At 38.6% G+C, this 10772-nt stretch overlaps 1 protein-coding gene across 4 annotated transcripts in view; it reads left to right on the top strand.

Annotated features, from left to right (window-relative positions):
* Nucleotides 1-8781, top strand: part of SPIRE1 (spire type actin nucleation factor 1) — a 144932-nt gene extending 136151 nt beyond the window's left edge. For all 4 annotated transcript variants that reach the window (XM_075213271.1, XM_075213273.1, XM_075213272.1 and 1 more), the window contains 5 exons: nucleotides 1187-1324; nucleotides 5137-5207; nucleotides 5460-5487; nucleotides 5576-5712; nucleotides 6665-8781. In XM_075213271.1, the coding sequence (XP_075069372.1) occupies nucleotides 1187-1324; nucleotides 5137-5207; nucleotides 5460-5487; nucleotides 5576-5712; nucleotides 6665-6920 (630 nt within the window). In that variant the 3' untranslated portion in view covers nucleotides 6921-8781. The remainder of the gene's footprint in view (nucleotides 1-1186; nucleotides 1325-5136; nucleotides 5208-5459; nucleotides 5488-5575; nucleotides 5713-6664) is intronic.
* The last annotated feature ends 1991 nt before the right edge of the window (nucleotides 8782-10772 follow it).

Consider the following 10772-nt stretch of genomic DNA (forward strand, 5'->3'; position numbering starts at 1 on the left):
TAAAGTTTGTGTAAATTAAGTTTCATTGATTCTTCAAAATGTATTTCATTCAAATATTTAGCATAGCTGTATGCTGAACTCTATTTTGTTTTGTTGCTTCTTTACGTTGGCACCAAACGACTAAAATGAAGAGAGCTGTCACAGACCAATAAAATAGTTTTAATTTTAAATTAAATAAATCATGTCTAATTAGCCAATTACTAGACACTGGTGCACACGTGCCAACAGCCATTTCTTTATATCCTATTACATATATTGTTTCTCTCTAAAAGCAGATGACACTAGAATCTACGGATTTACCCAAATGGGTATGTTTTTGTTAGGCTTTAAGTCATAGGATGCCGTGCGTAGGTTAACCAGGGTGACTTTTTTCCTCCATTCTAACTCCTGTGGTACTGGATGGCATTTAAGTTTAGGGTGATCAAGCCTTTCCTCCAGCACAAGATGAGTTAATATCTATTGCGGTAGAAAGGCTTTTAAATGCTAATGTTTTCCTGGTGTGTTAATGAAGTACAAAATTACATGATCTATTTTAAAGGCAGAACAGTAATGATATACCAAAATCAGGAGCGAGAACATGGAGGGTTTGGATTTGAAATAGCCGTTTTCAACCCTTGTAGGCCTGTGCTCTGCCTTTAATGTAGGTGTACAATGATGATCAGCTTTACAACTGCAGGGAGATATTTTTATTCCGTGGTGGATTTGGCGTTTCAGTTGTTTACATCAGAGCGTATAAATATTGTTCAAATTGGTTATATCACCAGTGCAGGTCATTTATTGCACAAATCCTTAATACAGGCTACAGATAATTCATACTCTACCACAGCATAAAATCTCCAGTTTGGATTTGCGTACTAACACTTCCCTCTAACTGCTCTGCCCACTTCAGACAATTTTTCGTTAACTGAATGTCATATTTAAAACAAAAATAGACTAATCTTCTGAAATACAAAAAAAAAACATTTATCTGTTGTGCTGCAGAGGAGCTATTGAACATTTTACATTTTTCTGTCTTTTTTCAACCGAGACTGTTGTTGTATTCACATACAATTTCTTCTACACTCAGGTGTCTCCAGTCAGAATTCCTCTTTTTTCTCTCTCACTAACAGAGGTGATTGGTTGCTGGACTGTATCACTCTAGTCACTGTTCATCATGCCTTTGTTAATAGAGGTTGTTCAATTTCAGGAGGAGTTTTGTTATCCGGTGGAATGCCTGGCCCTCACGGTAGAGGAGGTTATGCACATACGTCAAGTGCTGGTGAAGGCAGAGCTGGAAAAATATCAGCAGTATAAAGAAGTCTACAATGCCCTAAAGAAAGGAAAGGTAATGTTTATGATCAACATAGTTAATGTGGTTTACACATATCTATCTAGTCTTTTGTTGCTGTAAAGTATAGATACCTGATTCGCAGACCTAGAAAGGGGAATGGCTATGCAATAATGTGGGTGTGGTTTGTGTGGAACTGAATTGGGTTTGTGCTGACCTGGACATGGTGGGCCCGATTCATTAAGGCGTGGAAAATGAACGTAATGTCCGCTTTCTTAAAACTGCATGTAATTCGGGAAAACACACGTCCGTGTTCAACTACACGCGGATCTGAAGAAACGTCTCTTGTTGAATACAGATGTATGTATGCTCTGCATATATACGGCAAGTGCCGTATATATGACATAATACACTGCAGGATACGGACAACACATCTGTATAATATAAAGTCCCAGAACACACACAAAAAATAAATAATATTCAGTTATTCATCTGTTATTATAAGCTTTAAGAAAAAGGCATTGAAAAATAAATAAAAAACCTTTTTGTTTTCCACCAAATACATTTAATGCAATGTTCTTAATGCGTTCTGTGTATAAAATTACTTTTTACAGTTGCTCTAATTGCAAACACATGTTGTGGCATACATACACGTCCATCATCACTATCAACCGGCACTTACACCCGACTTGTAGCTAATGATACAACTGAATAACATGTACCTTATTGATGCCCAGAGCTTGAATCGGGCGCAGGGGTGTGCGCTCGACTTTGGCACGCACTTACTGTATATTGCCTCCATTAAAATATGCTACTTAAATTGACTTGCGTTCCTTAATGAATCAGGCCCCATGTGTACAGACTAGGGGCGTGATAAATTGCTGGGATGTAAGGTATCTGGTGTATTTTGGGGCACCGGTGACTATAGAAGACAACTCAGCCCAGCTGTCCTATATGTGGGACTAGGTTAGTGCGACCCTTAGTACTGCACCGTGGGTAGGAAGTATGACTTAGGCTGATTGTTAATGTCAATACTTTATTTTATATTACACATCAACCATAGCACACTGGCCTCCCGAGACACACATGAAGGGATATGAAAAGTCATTTAGATGGGGATAATATTTTTTCCTGAACAGACAATGATTTTCTAATAATAGACTTTGTGCATAAATATACAGTTTCGTCTTTATTTTTACATTAATAATAAACTATAAATTGAAATCTTTAGGATTGTATGTTGCAATTCTGTACATAAGTCATAATATCCTACTAGGCAGTCAATTATTGTTACATTTATCTATTGAATTGTTTTTTATAAATATAACCAACATAGTAACTGACTGAAAATGCAACAATACATAATACATTATAATCTGTTAGTTATTTATTATTACTTATTCATTTATTATAATTTACTTATTTATTGTTACTTACTTTATTATTACTTATTTTACTATTTTATTATTTATAAAGCACTGACCTATTACATAGCACTGTACTTAGACACCAAGTACAAATAAATCATATACAATAACATGAAACAGAAGGTAAAAGGTGATGATGAAACTGCTACTGAAATGACATATCTTACTCACATAAACATTAACATGCATTTGTGTATATACAATATAAAATACAATTATCACTTTACTCAAACACTAATTTTGACTCTCCCAACATTTTCCACTCAAGCCTTCCAAACCCTTCTACCTGAGACACCTGCCTCATTTCCCCTTATTATAGGCACTCTGAGTTCCTTACTTTCTTTAATGCTGATAACTTTTCATGATAAGATTGATAGACATCACAACAAATAAAGTTTTTGGGGTTCAGATAAACACCATGCTGAAGAAAGGTGTATCAAGATCCAGTCCATGGCACATCAGTTACAGACTCCTCAGTGAATGTCCGTAAGAAAGGTACTTCAATTGTTGGGAATGTTTTCCTCCATCATAGGATCATGCCTTGGCAAAGATTGCACATGTGTACTCTCCAGTGGGATCACAAGCAGTCTTCTCTGCATAATGACCTCACCCTGTGAAAAGCCACCAGACAGCCTCTTAGCCCAAAGTTAAAGATAAGAGGTGGCACTTTTGGAGCCAAAATGAGTAATATTCATGGCAGACACCAGTGTCACAGGCTGGGGAGCCCACTTTCAGGAACAGGTGACGCAAGGCACATGGTCACAAAGTGAGAAAAGACTTCACGTAAATGTATTAGAAATAAGAGCAGTGTGGAATTCATCTTCATCTAAAAGGGAAGTATCTCAGAATATTTTCAGACAAGACAGTGGTAGATTTTATACTTCGTCGTAATAGAAGATGGTGGAAGTGGCAAGATTCATGTCTTGGGCAAATCTGGAGTCTCTCTCAGCGCTGCATGTAGCAGGCAAGTAGAATGTATTAGTCAATTATTTCAGTCGAAAACTGATGCATCCAGGTGAAAAATCTCTACATCAGGAAGTGTTCCAGCTACTGATAAGGAAATCCAGGCTTCCTGAACCAGACATTATAGTAAAAATGTTACGGTAACCAGGTACTCAAGTTTCCAGATACAGAAGTAGATGCTCTGAGAGTTCCATGCAGTTTTCACTTGTGTTATGTATTTCCTCTGTTTCCACTCATTACTCCTATTCTAAAAAAAGATCCAAAAAGAGAAGACAGAAATAATAATAATCCTTAGATTTTGGTCTCACGGACCATGTTTCCCTGTAGCCTGGGAGATGCTCATGCAGGGACCTTTGGTCAGATCTTACACCGAGGCCCAATACTTCATCCAAATCTAGAGCTTTAATGGAGATTGAGTGGGAACTGCTCAGGAGGAAGGTAATCTCAGAGCCAAGTAAAAAGCGTTCTCTTACAGGCAAGAACGACAAATTTTTCAATCTATAACAGAATTTGGAAGACATTTATTACATGATGTGGCTCTAAATTTAATCCAACTACAGCAACTTTTCCTCAAGTCCTTGACTTCTTCAGGATGGTCTCAGCAAAGGTATTTCTTTATCTACACTCAAGGTACAAGTGTTTGCTTTGAGTGTGTTCTTGGATACCAAGTTAGCTTCAGAAGACTTGATTATTCGCTTATTCCAAGCAGTAAAGAGCATCAATCCTTCCATCAGATCTTTTGTGGTTCCATTGGACCTTAACTTAGAATTTTTATGTCTGACCCTTTTGGACCACTGCAAGAAGTTTCTTTGTGAGCAGATGCGATTGCTACTAACACAACCATCCATCTCAGCTTTGGAGAATTACAAGCACTGTGGTGTAAGAACTGTTTCTGAATGTCTATGCAGATAAGGTGGCACTTAGACCAGCATTTCTGCCTAAAGTAGTCCCTATTGTTCACATTAATCCGGAGGTTGTCCTGCCATCCTTTTGCCCACAACCCAAGGATGAGGAATGGAGAAAACTGCATTCCTTGGACTTGGTAGAGCAATATTCATATACTTATCCAGGACAAAAGAACCCAGAGACACAGAACAACACGTTAGTAACTGCCTAAGTGATAATAATTGTGGTTTATAATGTATATGACACTTACACAAATGTTAATGGTTATTGTGGAGAAGGGTGTTGAGACGCCATTTCACTTCCTGTTTCCTCAACCTTGGCTCTGTACATCCTCTTTTCCTATAAACTTGGGTTGTGTACAGGGCTCAGATGGTTACACTGGCAGTCAGGGGATTGTAGAACCTACAGTGGTTTGACACTTTTTTTTATTCTTTATAATTTGTGTTTGTATTGTAAAATGTAAAGCTAGGCACAACTAGGACGTATTCCGTTATATACTGTCCATCTCTGTAGCTTCTGTCATAATATACTGATCTGACCTGCTTGTTACATTCTCTCTCCCTTACTCCACAGCTTTGTTTATGTTGTCGTACAAAGAGGTTTTCCTTGTTCACCTGGTCTTACACTTGTCAGTTCTGCAAACGGTAAGTAGCCGTCTATAAGGTATGTTTGTATTAACCAGATCTTGTAATATGGATTGATGATTAATGGCTTTTCTCAAAATCAACGAAGTCTATTTATTACTTGCATAATATGGAGAAGGTTTAGATTGTAATCTGTGTTGGGTAAATCGCAAAATGTTTACTTTGTTTGTAGAGGCCTTAATTTCTAGTCATTCAGCTGATGTTCGGACATAGACCATGTTACTAATTTGTTTCTATGCTATGTATTTATAGGCCAGTGTGCTCACAGTGTTGCAAAAAGGTAAGTGAGAAAAGATCCTGTAAACCTATCTGTAGTATATTTTCAGCCATCAGTGTTTTGATTTGTATTTATCTATCCTTCCTGACAGATGAGATTACCTTCCAAGCCATACTCCACACTCCCCATCTTCTCCCTGGGACCTTCCACTTTGCAGAGAGGGGATAGCTTCCTGCGGCCTGAAAAGCCTTCCACCAGTCACCACCGGCCGCTGCGGAGCTTGCCTAAGTAAGTGCTGGGAAAATGTCATCCAGTGTGTCTGGACTGGTGCTAAGTGAACTTAAGAATGATAATTGTTTTTTATGTTAAACATTTACAAAGGGAATGATCTGCAGAATATAGATTTAGCTGAACATTACTGGAAATATCTAAGATCTGTTTGACATATTTGTGGATCCACTTTTATTGCACTTTGTGAATACACAGGTTCCAAGTGAATGATATGACAGTCGTGTAACAACTTGAATATAGTCTGGGAGTCACTGGTGTACATAGAAACATACTTTTACACATGTTCTCTTGTTTTAAATGCAGGTTTCATCTACATGATAACTTGGATAAGTGTATTGTGTATAGTCACAATACACAACCACTATTTCTATAATAACTAATGTTGCATTGAATATCTGAGACTGATATATGGGATAATGCACTCTAGTGATGCGTTATCCTTCTAATACAAACATTTCCCTGATGAACAGTGGTGACCTCAGAACTCGCTCATTATGCAGATATTAACATCACTTGTGTTTTATAAGCTTATAAATTCCATGTTTTGCACAACGAGACTGTATTTATTCATGTAAGAACACTTTTGTGAAATATTTATAGTGGTTGAGAAGCTCTTGAAAAAATGTGTAATAGCCCAGACAGAACCAGTCCAAGCTCGGTCACTTACCTGGTGGTGATTGTCGGATGACAGAAGCCAGTTGTGATAGAAGAGGTGGCGAGTAGAGTAATATATACATACTCTCTTTCATATTGCACCCGCTGTATTGTTCTGCTACAAACAGGTAATGGGTGTATGTGATTATCTGGTTATTATGCTGGCAAAGTCTATTAAAAAGTTAACTTGTGCTATGTCACCAGCGCTGCTTAATTAAACCGGTGACCTACATGATGATGAACAATTTCTTGGTCTGGTGGTATAGTAAATCATCATTATTTTTACTTTTTATAGATTGTCCTCCAAAAAATCTGTGGATAAGTCAGAGGATGAGCTTCAGTTTCCAAAAGAGCTTATGGAAGACTGGAGCACCATGGAGGTGTGTGTGGACTGCAAAAAGTTTATCTCTGATATCATTAGCTCCAGCCGCCGCAGCTTGACGCTCGCTAACAAGAGGGCGCGCTTAAAAAGGAAGACACAGTCGTTTTACTTGTCATCCACGGCGACAGCTGAGTTCCGTCCCACAGAGAGAACAATCAATGAGATATGACTCTTGTGCCTTTTTATCTTGTTTTATTTCCCTTTTAACTTGCTTCTATGTACATGAATAACCGGGCTGTTATTTTTTACTTGCTCTAAAGTAGGCTGCATTAACACATCGGTTGCAGCATTTTCTTTGCACTGGAAGAATGCAACGATTGCCTTTTTTTATCTGCTCGTTTGGGATTAAACTTCATTACATGGACTCTGCTGGAGATCAGAATGTTCTACCTGTAAGAGAAATCCATGAGGGTAAAGCTGGCACTGTTACCTCCTATAAAATAGTACATACCCCCTTGTCCTGCTGACAACAGTGGGCCAATTGTGGGCGACGGAATTTTTTTGTGTCTTTTTATTTTTCCCCATCATGTCTGCATTCATGTTTGTACTTTTAATAATCATGATCTGAATTTAGCTGTGGCCAAATTTACAATGAACGATGTCTTAGTGCAGAGGATCTGAGATATTGGAGCTTCAGGTATTTTCTTGTTACATGCAGTAGGGTGCTAGTGAGTTTATTGACTTAAGTCCCCGGATGTAACTAGCTAGAGAACCATAGCACTTGTATTTCATCCCTCAGTGCCAAATTAAGTCTTCCCAGACCAAATGTCCCTTCATGTTTCAACACGTTGTTAGATCCTCAAACCAGTTTGGTTCCAATGTATAGACAGGTGTGGCAGGGGAATAGGTACAGGACTTATTAAATGGGTACTGGCAAAAAGGAGAAAACAAACAAATCTAGTACAACCTATAATGTTTTGGTGCAGACTTCCTAAGCAAAGTCAGTAATCAGCCTGATTTATTTTTATTATGTTCAAGTGCATTAAGAGATGTATAGCAATATGGTGGTGAGTACAATACTTATCGGTATAATACAATCACTTTACAGGCTGCCAAACCACTCATTCATTTCTTATTTTCCTATATGGAGATTGGGAGTGTAAAACAAATATGTAGATACTGCACCTTTTCCTTCATTTAAACTGTTGGTCATTGCCACGAATAAGAAATGTTGGACTGTAGCAATATTACAGAGCTCTCTGTGAGGTGTTCTACTCCTCTTGTAGCCCTCTGGTCTGTTAGTCTAGGAGTGATAAGCCTGTAACTCTTACCTAGCTGTGAAGTTGAAGATTAGCAGTTGAGTTGCACATACCTGAGCACTCTAGTTGCCGGCTCACTATCAGGTTCTCATTCACAAAACAGAAAATCCTTTTTGTAAATACTTGTACTATATTTATTAATAACTGGACTGTGTTCTCATCACTGAAAGGAGGGAGATTGGACACTGGAGGAAAGGTATATTTATATGTACATTGACCGTAATATAATGTCAGTTTTGAGCAATCTGTTAGTCATGCTAGGATTTCTGCATTGAAGATGTTTTTTTGGTTTTTTTCGGGTTTATTTTGTTTGTTTTTATTTTTTTTTAGTTATATCTCATCCCTAATGATGTTTGTTTGAGGCATTTATGTTCTAGCTGTATAATCAGTGTAACCACCCTGTGGTGAAAATTGTAAACATTCGTGACCAGTATTTTTTCATTTCTTCTCGCTTGTTGACTATCAGGGGAAGCCTGCAGTGCTTTACTTCTGGTAGCTTGCAAGCTTCAAAGACCATTTGACAATGCCTTTGGCACTCCAGCAACATATGCATCATGGGAAATGTAGTTCAGATCCACCTAGAGTGCCAAAGGTTTCCCACCCCTGTCCATGTGCCCTTGTAGTAACTCGGGCCTACATTGATTGTAGCTGTTTGACCTTTATCTCATTGATGGGCTCTGTTCTTTGTTATCTCTTTACCTCCCTGTAATTTCTACACAGAAGCAGCCTGCAGCGCTTCCGTGAGGACAATAAAATGCCTTGAAATCTTAACTCTGTGTTTATTTCTTGAAATAGAGATGGGTGTAGTGTTTAATCTGCCCCTTCTGGACAAACCCTACTTTTTATATACCCCTCCACCATATAGTCCTGTTGAAGGTGTTTTTCCCCTGGGATCACCACCATTTCTATATTCAGCTACAAGTCCATTGTCACAGATGGCTTGCAGTTGAAAGCACTGTTAGCATGAAGGACATAAAATTAAAAAAATCCAGGCTTTTGAGGTATGTGCTTGTAGCTTATTGGACAGAAGCCATGGCCAATCTTATCTTCTGCTATGTAAAACACACAGGGGATCAAATCCTCCCAAATGAGCAAGAATTCTAAAAGTTAACATTATCTGTAGGAACTATCATAATGATTTTGTTAGATACAATTAAATATGAATTTGAAGGAAAAGCACTTTATTCAACAGTTTGTTAGAATGCTCCCCCTGCTAATATGCACTCAGTGGGCACTTTATTAAGTATACCTGCTCGTTAATCAGCCAATCATATAGCAGCAACTCAATGCCTAAAGGTCAGAAGACAAGGTTAAGAGGTTTAGTTGTTGTGCAGACCAGACACCAGAATGGGGAAGAAATGTGATCTAAGTTACTTTGACCGTGGAATAATTGTTGGTGCCAGACGGAATGGTTTGAGTGTCTCAGAAACTGCTGATCTCCTAGGATTTTCATGCACAACTGTCTCTAGAGTTTACAGAGAATGGTGCCCAAAACAAAAACATTTAATCAACATCACCTCTGTGGGAGAAAACACCTTGTTAACCAGAGAGGTCAGAGGAGAATGTTCAGACATGCCCAGAAGATGTGCAGGACAGCAGGTCCGGTAGGTGACAGCCAAACTCTGGTTCTGGCAGAGGCATCAGTGGATACCATTACTTTTCCAAACAGAACTATGACTTCAACAGTGGTAGCTAGAAGAGCTCTCTGGCTGCGACCATGGGCAGCAGATGCTCAATCTAAAAATAGTCTAGTGGTACTTCCTTTTGAAGGTTCCCTGTTCTTTGGTGATACACTAGACATCATGATTCAGAAGTTCTCTGGGGGTAAATCTAACCGCCTGCCATAGGATTTAACCATAAGGTATTTACCCTCCTCATCTTGCGAACACTTCAGAGATGTAAGAAGTTATAAGCGTGGGGGACAATATATCTGATAAATTGGTACCACTGCATCCAAACAGTACTTTTGGGCATTCTGGCTTAAAGGTTGAAGATCAGGTCAAAAGACCTTGCAATGCCAATTTACCTACCTTATTTGTCACTACACCTGTGGACAGCAAGATCAATGGGTTCTGGACATTGTTGGAAAAACATACAAAATAGAATTTCTTCATGTTTCTGTCAAATCCAGAACCCCTTCATCTCTAGCAGAGCTGAACTCGTGGACACAGGCTTTTATTCCAAACTTTTTGTCTGGCCAGCAAATACTGTTATGGATTTAAGCAGACTCAAACATTTTGTCTATGCAAGATATTTCTGTATGAAGAGTGCAAATTCAATTCTCACTGCTATAAGCAAAGGGGATTTTATTGCATCCATAGATCTTCAGGTTGCTTATTTTAATATCCCTGTTGCAGTCCTTCACCAGAGATTCCTCAGGTTCACCTTCTTCTTTTTGGTCTGGCACATCCCTTGATTACATTGATGGCAGAATTAAGGAAACAGCAGATCACTCTCAGGCCCTATCTGAACGATATCCTAGTGATGGGGAAGTCAGAGCACATTGTCCAATCCTGGATGGCTCAAGTAACGGCTTTTCTGCAGGAACACAGTTGGATCATAACTGAGGCTGAGTAATCTTATGCCATTACAGCAAATAAAATGTCTGCTCCCAATAGACACTGTACAAAAAAAATCTCTACCAAAAGAGAAATGCATGAAGTTCCAGTGCTTGGCTTGTCTACATCAGATTATCATAAAAAGGGGCCTTAGGCTTCTAGAAATGCTTTTATCAGCCATAAGAATTCTCCCCTGGGCAAACT

The sequence above is a fragment of the Mixophyes fleayi genome, chromosome 5, assembly GCF_038048845.1.
Source record: "Mixophyes fleayi isolate aMixFle1 chromosome 5, aMixFle1.hap1, whole genome shotgun sequence".
NCBI lineage: Eukaryota > Metazoa > Chordata > Amphibia > Anura > Limnodynastidae > Mixophyes > Mixophyes fleayi.